The sequence below is a fragment of the Xyrauchen texanus genome, chromosome 11 (genome assembly GCF_025860055.1).
Source record: "Xyrauchen texanus isolate HMW12.3.18 chromosome 11, RBS_HiC_50CHRs, whole genome shotgun sequence".
Taxonomy (NCBI): Eukaryota; Metazoa; Chordata; class Actinopteri; order Cypriniformes; family Catostomidae; genus Xyrauchen; species Xyrauchen texanus.
The window spans coordinates 350,401-363,934 of NC_068286.1; the positions used below are offsets into that span (position 1 = coordinate 350,401).

At 46.4% G+C, this 13,534-nt stretch overlaps 2 protein-coding genes across 49 annotated transcripts in view; one reads left to right on the forward strand and one right to left on the reverse strand.

Annotated features, from left to right (window-relative positions):
• Positions 1 to 13,534, reverse strand: part of LOC127652205 (zinc finger protein 501-like) — a 277,426-nt gene that overhangs the window by 181,799 nt on the left and 82,093 nt on the right. The gene's annotated exons all lie outside the window — the stretch shown is intronic.
• Positions 1 to 13,534, forward strand: part of mslnb (mesothelin b) — an 89,398-nt gene that overhangs the window by 9,846 nt on the left and 66,018 nt on the right. For 2 of the 48 annotated variants that reach the window (XM_052138313.1, XM_052138311.1), the window contains exons 4-13: positions 7,380 to 7,556; positions 11,274 to 11,305; positions 11,402 to 11,499; positions 11,628 to 11,653; positions 11,785 to 11,806; positions 11,952 to 11,979; positions 12,069 to 12,150; positions 12,286 to 12,432; positions 12,528 to 12,739; positions 12,834 to 12,934. In XM_052138313.1, coding sequence (XP_051994273.1) covers positions 7,380 to 7,556; positions 11,274 to 11,305; positions 11,402 to 11,499; positions 11,628 to 11,653; positions 11,785 to 11,806; positions 11,952 to 11,979; positions 12,069 to 12,150; positions 12,286 to 12,432; positions 12,528 to 12,739; positions 12,834 to 12,934 — 925 coding nt within the window. Of the gene's footprint in view, positions 1 to 5,369; positions 5,402 to 5,510; positions 5,597 to 5,724; positions 5,751 to 5,881; positions 5,904 to 6,060; positions 6,089 to 6,177; positions 6,260 to 6,394; positions 6,542 to 7,141; positions 7,261 to 7,379; positions 7,557 to 11,273; positions 11,306 to 11,401; positions 11,500 to 11,627; positions 11,654 to 11,784; positions 11,807 to 11,951; positions 11,980 to 12,068; positions 12,151 to 12,285; positions 12,433 to 12,527; positions 12,740 to 12,833; positions 12,935 to 13,534 lie in introns of those variants that run through there. The other 46 variants (XM_052138312.1, XM_052138316.1, XM_052138314.1 and 43 more) reach the window with 46 other exon arrangements.

The window sequence follows — 13,534 nt, forward strand, 5'->3', positions numbered from 1 at the left end:
ACATAGACCAGCTCGACGAAGCTCAGAGAAAGCCTCTTCGTCGACCGTGGTGCCCGCACTCAGGTCCTTCAACAGATTAGCCTAGTACACCTGTAACACTGCCATAGTGTGCAGGGCAGCACCAGCCTGACCTGCTGCCTGATAAGCCTTCCCCACAAGTGTGGAGGTGGTCCTGCACAGCTTTGTGGGAAGAGTGGGTCTCTTTAGCGATGATGCCGTGCCAGGCGAGAGATAACACGCAAGTGTCTCCTCTACCGGCGGCATCATCGAATACTTCAACAGATTAGCCTAGTATGCCTGTAACACTGCCATAGTGTGCAGGGCAGCACCAGCCTGACCCAATTCCTTGATAAGCCTTCCCCACAAGTGTGGAGGTGGTCCTGCACAGCTTTGTGGGGAGAGTTGGTCTCTTTAGCGATGATGCCGAGCCAGGCGAGAGATAACCCACAAGTGTCTCTTCTACCGGCGGCAACACCGAATACCCCCGAGCCTCAGCACCCAAGATAGTCAGATATGTCGACGTCGAGGGAACGAAGACACGAGAAGTATAAGGATTCCTCCATGAATGAGAATGCTCGTTATGGAGGTCATAGAAGAAAGGAAGGGACTGATATAGCGTTCCCTTCCCTTTTTTGTTATTTAAAAAAATATTTTTTTTTGGCCTCGACGGACCAGACCCGGGCAGCAAAGGCTTGCTCTGGGGACGTGGAATGTCACCTCACTGGGGGGGAAGGAGCCGGAACTAGTGAGGGAGGTGGAGCGTTACCAGTTGGATCTGGTGGGGCTTACATCGACCGTACAGTTTTGGCTCTGGATCCAGTACTCCTGGATAGGGATGGACTCTATTCTTCTCTGGAGTTTCCCAGGGTGTGAGGCGATGGGCGGTGTGGGGATACTCACGAGTCCCCGGCTGACGCCACTACGTTGGAGTTTACCCGGTGGACCGAGAGGGTCGCCTTCCTACGCCTCACGGGTTGTGGGGAAAACTCTGACTGTTGTCTGTGCATATGCACCGAACAGCAGTTCAGAGTATTCGGCCTTCTTGGAGACCCTGAATGGAGTCCTGAATAGGGCCCCAGTAGGGGACTCCATAGTGATGCTGGGTGACTTCAACGCACACGTGGGAAATGACAGGGACACCTGGAAAGGCGTGATTGGGAGGAACGGCCTCCCTGATCTGAACTCAAGTGGATGTTTGTTATTGGATTTCTGTGCTAGTCATGGATTATCTATAACAAACACCATGTTCGAACATAAGGATGCTCATAAGTGTACGTGGTACCAGAGCACCCTAGGCCGAAGGTCGATGATCGATTTTGTAATCGTGTCGTCGGATCTGAGGCCATATGTTTTGGACACTCGGGTAAAGAGAGGGGCAGAGCTGTCAACCGATCACCATCTGGGGGTGAGTTGGGTCAGGGGTGGGTAAAGACTCTGGACAGACCTGGGAAGCCCAAGCGAGTAGTGCTGGGTGAACTGGGAACGTTTGGAGGAGGTCCCTGTCCACGAGATCTTCAACTCACACCTCCGGCGGAGCTTTTCAGGCATCCCTGCGGAGGTTGGGGACATTGAACCGAGTGGGCAATGTTCAAAGCTTCCATTGCCGAGCCGCGGTGGAGAGCTGCGGCCTCAAGGTTTTAGGTGCCGCAAGGGGTGGTAACCCTCGAACACCGTGGTGGACACTGGTGGTCAGGAAGCCGTCCGACTGAAGAAAGAGGCCTTCGGGATTTGTTGTCCCGGAGGTCTCCGGAAGCAGTTGCAAGGTACCGACAGGCCCGAAGGGCTGCGGCCTCGGCTGTGAGGGAGGCAAAGCAGTGGGTGTGGGAAAAGTTCGGAGAAGCCATGGAGAAGGACTTTCGGTCCACACCAAAGTGCTTCTGGAAAACCGATCCACCACCTTAGGAGGGAAGCGGGGAACCATTCAAGCTGTATACAGCAAAGATGGGACGCTGTTGACCTCAACCGAGGAGGTTATTGGGCGGTGGAAGGAACACTTTGAAGAACTCCTAAATCCCAACACGCCCTCTATGGTAGAGGCAGAGCCGGAGGATGATGGGGATCAGATTCTATTTCCCTGGGGAGGTCATTGAGGTAGTCAAACAACTCCGCAGTGGCAAAGCCCGGGGATTGATGAGATCCGACCAGAAATGCTGAAAGCTGGATGTGGAGGGGTGTCATGGATGACACGCCTCTTCAACATTGCATGTAAATCTGGGACAGTGCCTAAGGAGTGGCAGAACGGGGTGGTGGTTCCCCTCTTCAAAAGGGGGATCAGAGAGTGTGTGCCAACTACAGGGGTATCACACTTCTCAGCCTCCCTGGTAAGGTTTACTCCAAGGTGCTGGAGAGGAGGGTTTGGCCGATTGTCGAACCTCAGATTGAAGAGGAACAATGCGGTTTTAGTCCTGGCCGTGGAGCGACGGACCAGATCTTTACTCTGCAAGGATCCTGGAGGGGGCCTGGAAGTATGCCCATCCGGTCTACATGTGTTTTGTGGATCTGGAGAAGGCGTATGACCGGGTCCCCGGGAGAGACTGTGGGAGGTGCTGCTTGGGAGTATGGGGTGGGGGGTCCCTTCTTAGGGCGATCCAATCCCTGTACGTCCAAAGCGAGGGCTGTGTCGGGTCCTCGGCACAAAGTCGAGTTCATTCCATGTGGGGGTTGGTCTCCGCCAAGGCTGCGCTTTGTCACCAATCCTGTTTGTGATATTCATGGACAGGATATCGAGGCGTAGTCGGGGTGGGGAAGGTGTGCTTGATTCGGTGGGCTGGGGATCTCATCGCTGCTTTTTGCAGATGATGTTGTCTTCATGTCATCATCGGTCCGTGACCTTCAGCTCTCACTGGATCAGCTGGCAGTCGAGTGTGAAGCAGCTGGGATGAGGATTAGCACCTCTAAATCTGAGGCCATGGTTCTCAGCAGGAAACCGATGGAGTGCGTACTCCAGGTAGGGAATGAGGTTTTGCCCCAAGTGAAGGAGTTCAAGTACCTCGGGGTCTTGTTCACGAGTGGGGGGACAATGGAGCGGATTTTTTTGGCCACCAGACAGAAATCTGTCTTCTAGTTTGGAGCGTTTGGGGGGGTATCTTGTTCATGTGGCCGGTCTAACTATAGTCTGGCCACAGCCCGAGTAAATCCTCAGCCGCTTATTATTGTGCGTGGAATGTACAGAGGTTCAGCGTCCTCCTCATGAACTGAAGAGGCACCGAGGCGTACTTAAGGCTTACGAGAAGGATCAGCTGGATCTGGGTAGAGAGCGAGCGATAGGGACGGACCCGTCTCTCTCTCCTCAGCCAGATCTATGCAAGAGCCCCATGATGAAAGAGTGGGTGCTGGTTCTTGGAAGCAAGACGAGTTTGAAGCATTTTGACTCTAAACAGATCGCAATGCCTGCACCCACTCTGCCGCAACGCAAGAGCAGCATGCTCTTCCCCCAAACACACAAAGCAAAACTGGTGTATGTCCGTTTCAGCCATAGAGCATAAGCATGAGAACACACACCGCTTGCTTTGTTTATCAGTCAATTTTTTCCTTCTTTTTTTTTAAAGAAAAAAGAAAGGTTTCTGCGCACTGCCTAACAATTCTAACTCCAAACAGAGGAAAGTAGAACGTTTCTGACAGGCTCATGAAGCACACACACACAGAGTGATCTGAAGACAAAAGATCTGACGATGCACCTGTGACGCATCTATTTATAGCCCTGCTACAGGTGCATCCAATGATGTCACCTGCAGAGGTTATAAATTCCGGTAAATTTTCATTGATGTGTTGCACACATATTCACAGCTGGTCACACCTAAAGTTGTTCCCAAAGTGCTAATTCAGCGCAGCATCATAAGAGTAGCTTTTTGAAAGGGAACAACAAGAGATGAAGCTAGAAACAACAATAGTTGATGTGTGCATCAAGAAGAGGTCAGGAGAGACCTTTTTATAGCTCGAGTCTGAAGGAAAATGAAGACATCTTTATGGGTCAAAATTCCTGAAGAGAAATTGTCAAATGAAGTAAACTTGAAAGGCAGACTCCAACTGTAGTGTTTGCATTAAAACCAAAGTATAATTTGGGCTTAAGGCATCAGAGGTGCTCTTGAATTAAGAGCTGTTCCGACAGGTATGTACCTTAATTATGCTGCCCCAAGCTATTTCATTTTGGACAAAATCCAAGGTACCATCATTTGTATTCTTCCACAGGTATCCTATCCCAGAATGCACTGCGAAGAGCTCGGTTTAAAAATAAATCCAATGTGTCAGACAAAGCGAGATACATTTAGGTTCAATAATTATAATCAACACTTTTTTAATATGTGATAGAAAACAGACTATTTTACTCAAAATGTGTGTGTGAAATTTCATTCCTATCACATCACCCTCGATTATAATAATAATTCCTTAAACTTGGGGGTCTGGGTATCTCAGCAAGTATTGAAGCAGACAATCACCCTGGAGTCACAAATTAAAATCCAAGGCGTGCTGAGTGAATCCAGACAGGTCTCCTAAGCAACCAAATTGGCCCCGTTGCTAGGGAGGGTAAAGTCACATGGGGTAACCTCCTCGTGGCCGCGAATAGTGGTTCTCGCTCTCAATGGGGCATGTGGGAAGTTGTGTGTGGATCGGGGAGTGTAGCATGAGCCTCCACATGCTGTGAGTCTCCGCTGTGTCATGCACAATGAGCCACATGATAAGATGCACGGATTGACAGTCCCAGAAGTGGAGGCAACTGAGACTCGTCCTCCGCCACCTGGATTGAGGTAAGTAATCACGCCACCACAGGGACATACTAAGTAGAGGGAATTGGACAATCCAAATTGGGAGAAAAGGGGATAAATATAATAAAATAAACAATATTCCTTACATTAATGTAGCGCTTTTTCAGGCACTCAAAGCGCTTTATAATGGGCTTTACATCATAGTGTTGGAATCTCCTCAACAACCACCAGTATGCAGCATCCACATGGATTATGCAACAGCAGTCATAGTGCACCAGAGCGCTCACCAGACACCAGCTATTGGTAAAGAGGAGAGTGTATTTAGGAAACCATGATGGAAAGAGCCAATGGGCAAATCTGGCAAAGGACTTACACCCCTACTCTTTAGGAGAAAATCAGTAGCATGTTGAGCCTCCCTTGTGCTATGCATGGGGGAAATTATTGAGTGGCACGTGAAGTTAATGCCTATGAAGAGCATTCCAAATCAGTCTCATTTTGTCTCCAGTACAGTTAGGATGCTGCCATTGAAGACAGTTGCCTAAGTAGGCAGTTGACAGCATTGGCAGCTCACTAAGCTTTGAAACAGAACCTAAATCTCTTTGGATTCTTCATCCACTAGAATCAATTATCTAATAACAGCACCGATACATGTTCCTGTTTCCACAGATCTTTATTCCGTGCAGCTCCTACATACTGATGTAAGTGTTCTTGAGCATCTGATGTCACATTATTGTGTCTCTGGAGTTTCTTCTGCTGATATCTCCAGCTCCTCTAATTCCATGTTTCTGCCTCAGTTTTACTGAGACTGTTCCAAGCTCTACCCTTCCTGCCATCAGAGATGGAGACTCTGGTCGTCCACACAACTGGAGAACTCAAGGAGAATGGAGCAAGAGGTCATTCCTTTCACTTACTCTACCTTCATGTCTTCGTGATCTCTCACTGGTCAATTTACTACAAAATAAACATGTTTCTCATTATTTCTGCCATAATGAATAGTTAAATGTGTGCATATTATTTTCAGGCTGTTCCCTTCCTGAACATCCAACAGTAAGACTTAACATTCATTTCTTAACATTTAATTTCATTATTTAAAATCAGTAAAAACCTTTGATTCATATCACACCAGATAATTCATAATTCATCTAAGCTGTAATGTATGGTATTTTCTTTTCTTTTAGTGTCTCGTCACACCAGTGAATGGTAAGTGGATGAAAAACATACTTGCTGATGCAAAACAAACTTTGTTTAGAACAGAAGCACCAATGACAGCACATAATGTTTTAGATTTCTCATTTTTGTATTCAATTATAATTGAAACCGAGTAGCACTAATCAATGTGTTCTGATTAATTTAACAGCTACAAGAGTTTGTGCAGGAGTCAACAGGTACAAGCAAATAATTTTTTGCCCACTTTGGCATTGTGACATCATCTGTGAGACAGGAAGTACTCATGAAATGTTGATGTCTTCCACAGTAATGAGCTGGAGACCCTCTTGTCATCTGGTCTCATGAAAGTCCCCTGTAATATCAGTCTGGAACAGTACGCTTGCTCTTCGGTAAGATCTCAAAGATATTGAGCATCATCACTTCACATGCCTTGTGTCAGGGAATCTAACACCAAGAGATTCTGAAATCATCTTAATACTTCCTGAAACCGTGATGTCCACTGATTAAATATTTTCTGCTCATAGCTGACAGGCTTCACTGCTGAAAACCTGGCTGAACTTCTGATGTGTCAACTATCCAGCAGCAACAGTCACTCAAAGGAGATCTGGAAATTGCTTCTCACCAAAACAAAGGATGTTCTAGATCAAGCCCTCATCTTCTTTTCCAATACGGTAGCAAATATGTTAAATAAGCCTTGCACAACTCCTGGTATTTTTCCAAGAGTAACTGGGGATATCAAAATAATTCTTCTTCATTACATCATCAGTCTCAGCCAGTCAGTGGTGTGTCTGTGTCCAATGTGCTGGATGTGATTGGTGAGCTGAGATTGGAGCAGATCAGTCCTGACCAATGGAGTGATATCGGTTTCATCAGCCTGTGGTTCGGTCAGAATCTGAGACCGTTTTACCATCCGCATCAGCGCCTCTACTGATGTGCATTAGCAGCAGAAACTTCAGCTGCCCAATTTACCAGAACATGTAAGAGAAACATTTACTTGACGTTCCCAAAAGCTCAAGACTTTCAGGAGTTTATAAGATGCTTTACTCACCTTTATTTTGACTAATTTCCCAGTCTGGAGGAGTTCAGTTCTCAATTCTCTCTAATGGATGACACAAAGAGAAGAAACATGGTGGAATTTTTCATCTTGTCCTTCCTCAGAAGAAACACGACAGGTGAGCTGGTAGTCTTTCTTTTCCACAAATATTTCAGAGAGAATTTTGGAAATGGTTTTGGAGATCATGAAGGTGATTGTACTGTGTTTGTTTTGTCAGATCCGGGCTGTGTGTTCAGTGCTAACACCAGCACTGAGTGGCTGCTGATGAACTTTGGGCCGTTTGCTCAGTTTGTGTCTCTCAGAGATCTGTTCTCCATCAACACACACTTTGATCCTGTATGTCTTTACATCTACAACATTTAATTTCATTAAAGATAACCAATGACCACCCACATCTTCAGACTTACCACTGAACTTCATACCATCACTTTTCTTGATTTTCTATCTGTGTTTAGTTGGAGACCCTGGTGTCTCTCTCTCCAGATCAGATGGTTGGACTGATGGTTGATGATCTTCCTGGTCTTCCAGAGAAAAACGTTGTCATCAATAGAGTGTTCGATCACCTGCTTGAGTCTCCTGTGGAACGAGGACTTCCAGGAGTTCTAGAAAACCTGCTCTCACGATCACAGATGGTAAAACATCTTGTTAGTTTTACACATGGATTATGAGAAATGGGATTAGAGGTTAAATGAACATTGGTCAAATAACTGAAGTATAATACTTTCAGACTGTTTGTTCTGGAAGACACTATGGGTTTGTTCCAAAACCTAATAAGCTGTCTCCAGAGGCAGCATTTTAAATCCCAATGTATACTTTGGTTAGATAATGCTAGGCGTTTGTGTACAGGATGCATGATGCTACTTTTGTCATTAGCAGAGTGCGCCAACATAACGTGTGTAGACAGCTTTTTCGAAACCACTCGAATTCTGAATGTGCGCCTGGAATATTTTGGGATAATTAGATAGCAACACTCGCATTTGAGCCGTTGCCTTCAAAAAGAAACACTAGTAGAAGATGTAATCTCCAGAAAACAACAAGAGATGAAGCTGGAAACAACAATAGTTGACGTGTTTATCAAGAACAGGTCAGGAGACACCTTTTTAAATCTCGAGTCTGAAGGAAAATGAAGACATCATTATGGGTCTAAATTCCTAAAGAGAAATAGTCAAATGAATTAAACTTGAAAGGCAGAGCTTTCAACTGTATTGTTTGCATTAAAACCGTCTAGGTTACTGTTGTAGCCCCCGTTCCCTGATGGAGGGAACGAGACATTGTGTCAATGTAGTGACACTAGGGGTCTCTCTTGAGAGCCTCGGATTTCTCTCAACTTGAGAAAGGCCAATGAAAAATTGACGAACAGAACATGCACGTCACTCCCCCGGATGTACGTGTACAAAGGAGGTCGCAATACGGCTGTTCATTAAGGTTTTGCACTGAGGATCCGAGAATAAGGTTTGGCCGTTACAGTGGTCGGTTCAGTATTGTGGCAAGAGGGACACAAACTCTCGTTCCCTCCATCATGGAACAGGGGTTACAACAGTAACCTAGATGTTCCCCTTCTATTACTCTCGATGTTGTGTCGATGTAGTGACACTAGGGGTCTCTATCCAATAACGGCAAGACACTGGACCATGAAACGTGAACTGATGCAGGTGCAAGCAAGCTGTTGCGTGCCAAAGGAGCAGGTTGCATCAGGCTGCACATAAACGACCTATAAGACATCATATACATTTTCGGTTCCTGGCATCCCTTAGGGGGAGAACAAGTGACGTGACAATCATGGGAGCAGGCCGTGCCAGCCACGGTCTTTTCTTTCTCTATGTTTTCTCTCCAGAGAGTGTTAGATGTGGCTGGGGCCAACACTCATCGGGGAAGATGTTTTTTTCCAATTCTATTCTTTCAGGGGGAAAGACCACGTGGAGACCACATCCTGCCCATACTGGGGAGGTCAACATGTGGCAAATATGTCACATGGTCTTAAGAGTCACACATGGAAGTGGCGCGGTGGTAGGTCCTGCCTGGTGAGGGAGGAGTTCCACAAACACAGCGACCGGGAACAGAGGGAACTGCCCAAGGCAGACGCTGGTCCACCGATGGGGGGACCGTACCGAGGAAAATATGACACAGGGGTTTACCACGATAACCGACTCCTGCGGAGCACCTATTCCAGTACAGATAATTAGTAACCGTAGTTGGTCTGGTCGGGAATTCCTCCGGCAAATTTGCGAGCCAGAGGGCTAGGGAGGAAGGACATCAAGGGAGCATGAATTTGTGGGCTCGTCTGGGAGTAAGAGCGCACGTGTTCACCTCAGAGGAGGGGAAAGGTTCTATGCGCAAGCAATACACCCAGTCAGCTGTTCTGGATTACTGAGTTGTACGTGCTCGGACCTGACAAAACATGGGACTAGACCGGCTCAACTCGGAGATTATAGAATCTCGCAAAGGTATTGGGTTTTGCCCAGCCCAATGCTCTGCAGATGTCTGCTAGAGAGGTGCCATTGGCCAGTGCCCACGAGGATGCCACACTCCTTGTAGAGTGTGATAGAACCAGCAAGGGGGTGGGAATGGCCTGGGTCTGATATGCCAATGCAATAGGTGTCGACGACCCAGTGGGCAAGCCTCTGTTTGGAGACAGCATTCCATTTCCGCTGTCCGCCAAAGCAAACAAAGAGTGTGAGTGGCATACAGCGACCTCAGCCGCTGCCGACACCAGAGGAGGAGATGGCGGGCAAGTTGCGACATGCGACGAGAGCAAAAGTTGCCTTGGAGAGTTATATATGCTACAGTCGCAGAGCTGTCTAAGCGGATCAAGACATGCTTGCCCAGAAAAGGTGGGGAAATCTCCGCAGGGCAAGAAGTTCAGCTATCAACTCTAGGAAGTTGATGTGCCAGCCCAGCCACGGTCCTGTCCAGGAGCCAGCAGCTGCTCAGCCATTGTGCAAGGTGCTTCAGCCCAGATTGGAGGCATCTGTGGAGACCATGACATGGCTGGACACCAGCTGTAGGGAGACTCCTGTACACAGATGCCTGTCCAGGGGCTGAATAGCTGACGGCAGAGAAGGGTGATGGTCACACAGTATGTGCCGTGGTGCCATGCTCATCTTTGGACTTGAGTCTGAAGTGGTCTCATATGAATCAACCCGAGCAGTGCGGCCACCGCTGAGGATGCCATATGCCCAAGGATCCACTGGAACTACCACAATGGAACCACTGTGCCTTGTCTGAATGAACTTCGGCAGTTCAGCACTGGCTACGTGCGCACGCATATGAGGCAAGCTGTCATTGAGACTGAGTCGAACTCCATTCCGAGAAAAGAGATATTCTGAACCGGAAAGAGCTTGCTCTTTTCCTAGTTGACCTGAAGCCCTAGGTGGCTGAGGTGCTAGAGCACCTGGTCCCTGAGGGTGCACAGTAACTTTCGAGAGTGAGCTAGGATCAGCCAGTCGTCGAGGTAATTGAGTATGTGGATGCCCACTTCCCTTAGCGGGTCAAGGGCTGCCTCTGTGACCTTTATGAAGGAGTGAGGGGCAGGGATGAGCCAAAGGGGAGGACCTGGTACTAGTAAGACGGGCTGTCGGACAAGAGCCATAGGACTCGTCTGCGTCAAGACAAAATTGAAACATGAAAGTGCGCGTCCTTCAGGTCTCCCGCTGCGAACCAATCTCGATGCTAGATGCACATTAGAATACGTTTCTACATGAGCGTCTTGAATGGGAGTCTGTGTAAGGCCCGGCTCAGAACTCGCAGGTCCAAGATTGGCCGCAACCCCAATTGCGGCCAATCTTTCTTGGGTACGATGAAGTGAGGGCAGTAGAAACTCCGCTTCATCTCGGCTGGAGGAACAGGCTCTATCGCATCCTTTTATATAAGGGTTGCGATTTCCGCTCGCAGAGTGTTGCCGTTCTCGCCATGCACCGAAGTGAAGCGGATGATGCTGAAACGGGGCTGGCGCCTGGCGAACTGAATCGCGTAGCTGAGTCGGATGTCCTGGCCAGCCAACACGATAGGTTGGAAAGCATATTTACTTTCCTCAGCGGGAAAGTGACTGAGGAGGAGGTCCTATGGAGGCGTCCTAAAATCAGTAGCATGTTGAGTCTCCCTTGTGCTATGCATGGGGGAAATTATTGAGTGGCACGTGAAGTTAATGCCTATGAAGAGCGTTCCAAATCAGTCTCATTTTGTCTCCATTACAGTTAGGATGCTGCCATTGAAGACAGTTGCCTAAATAGGCAGTTGACAGCATTGGCAGCTCACTAAGCTTTGAAACAGACCCTAAATCTCTTTGGATTCTTCATCCACTAGAATCAATTATCTAATAACAGCACCGATACATGTTCCTGTTTCCACAGATCTTTATTCCGTGCAGCTCCTACATACTGATGTAAGTGTTCTTGAGCATCTGATGTCACATTATTGTGTCTCTGGAGTTTCTTCTGCTGATATCTCCAGCTCCTCTAATTCCATGTTTCTGCCTCAGTTTTACGAGACTGTTCCAAGCTCTACCCTTCCTGCCATCAGAGATGGAGACTCTGGTCCTCCACACAACTGGAGAACTCAAGGAGAATGGAGCAAGAGGTCATTCCTTTCACTTACTCTACCTTCATGTCTTCGTGATCTCTCACTGGTCAATTTACTACAAAATAAACATGTTTCTCATTATTTCTGCCATAATGAATAGTTAAATGTGTGCATATTATTTTCAGGCTGTTCCCTTCCTGAACATCCAACAGTAAGACTTAACATTCATTTCTTAACATTTAATTTCATTATTTAAAATCAGTAAACACCTTTGATTCATATCACACCAGATAATTCATAATTCATCTAAGCTGTAATGTATGGTATTTTCTTTTCTTTTAGTGTCTCGTCACACCAGTGAATGGTAAGTGGATGAAAAACATACTTGCTGATGCAAAACAAACTTTGTTTAGAACAGAAGCACATAATGTTTTAGATTTCTCATTTTTGTATTCAATTATAATTGAAACCGAGTAGCACTAATCAATGTGTTCTGATTAATTTAACAGCTACAAGAGTTTGTGCAGGAGTCAACAGGTACAAGCAAATAATGTTTTGCCCACTTTGGCATTGTGACATCATCTGTGAGACAGGAAGTACTCATGAAATGTTGATGTCTTCCACAGTAATGAGCTGGAGACCCTCTTGTCATCTGGTCTCATGAAAGTCCCCTGCAATATCAGTCTGGAACAGTACGCTTGCTCTTCGGTAAGATCTCAAAGATATTGAGCATCATCACTTCACATGCCTTGTGTCAGGGAATCTAACACCAAGAGATTCTGAAATCATCTTAATACTTCCTGAAACCGTGATGTCCACTGATTAAATATTTTCTGCTCATAGCTGACAGGCTTCACTGCTGAAAACCTGGCTGAACTTCTGATGTGTCAACTATCCAGCAGCAACAGTCACTCAAAGGAGATCTGGAAATTGCTTCTCACCAAAACAAAGGATGTTCTAGATCAAGCCCTCATCTTCTTTTCCAATACGGTAGCAAATATGTTAAATAAGCCTTGCACAACTCCTGGTATTTTTCCAAGAGTAACTGGGGATATCAAAATAATTCTTCTTCATTACATCATCAGTCTCAGCCAGTCAGTGGTGTGTCTGTGTCCAATGTGCTGGATGTGATTGGTGAGCTGAGATTGGAGCAGATCAGTCCTGACCAATGGAGTGATATCGGTTTCATCAGCCTGTGGTTCGGTCAGAATCTGAGACCGTTTTTACCATCCGCATCAGCGCCTCTACTGATGTGCATTAGCAGCAGAAACCTCAGCTGCCCAATTTACCAGAACATGTAAGAGAAACATTTACTTGACGTTCCCAAAAGCTCAAGACTTTCAGGAGTTTATAAGATGCTTTACTCACCTTTATTTTGACTAATTTCCCAGTCTGGAGGAGTTCAGTTCTCAATTCTCTCTAATGGATGACACAAAGAGAAGAAACATGGTGGAATTTTTCATCTTGTCCTTCCTCAGAAGAAACACGACAGGTGAGCTGGTAGTCTTTCTTTTCCACAAATATTTCAGAGAGAATTTTGGAAATGGTTTTGGAGATCATGAAGGTGGTTGTACTGTGTTTGTTTTGTCAGATCCGGGCTGTGTGTTCAGTGCTAACACCAGCACTGAGTGGCTGCTGATGAACTTTGGGCCGTTTGCTCAGTTTGTGTCTCTCAGAGATCTGTTCTCCATCAACACACACTTTGATCCTGTATGTCTTTACATCTACAACATTTAATTTCATTAAAGATAACCAATGACCACCCACATCTTCAGACTTACCACTGAACTTCATACCATCACTTTTCTTGATTTTCTATCTGTGTTTAGTTGGAGACCCTGGTGTCTCTCTCTCCAGATCAGATGGTTGGACTGATGGTTGATGATCTTCCTGGTCTTCCAGAGAAAAACGTTGTCATCAATAGAGTGTTCGATCACCTGCTTGAGTCTCCTGTGGAACGAGGACTTCCAGGAGTTCTAGAAAACCTGCTCTCACGATCACAGATGGTAAAACAGCTTGTTAGTTTTACAAATGGATTATGAGAAATGGGATTAGAGGTTAAATGAGCAGTGGTCAAATAACTGAAGTATAA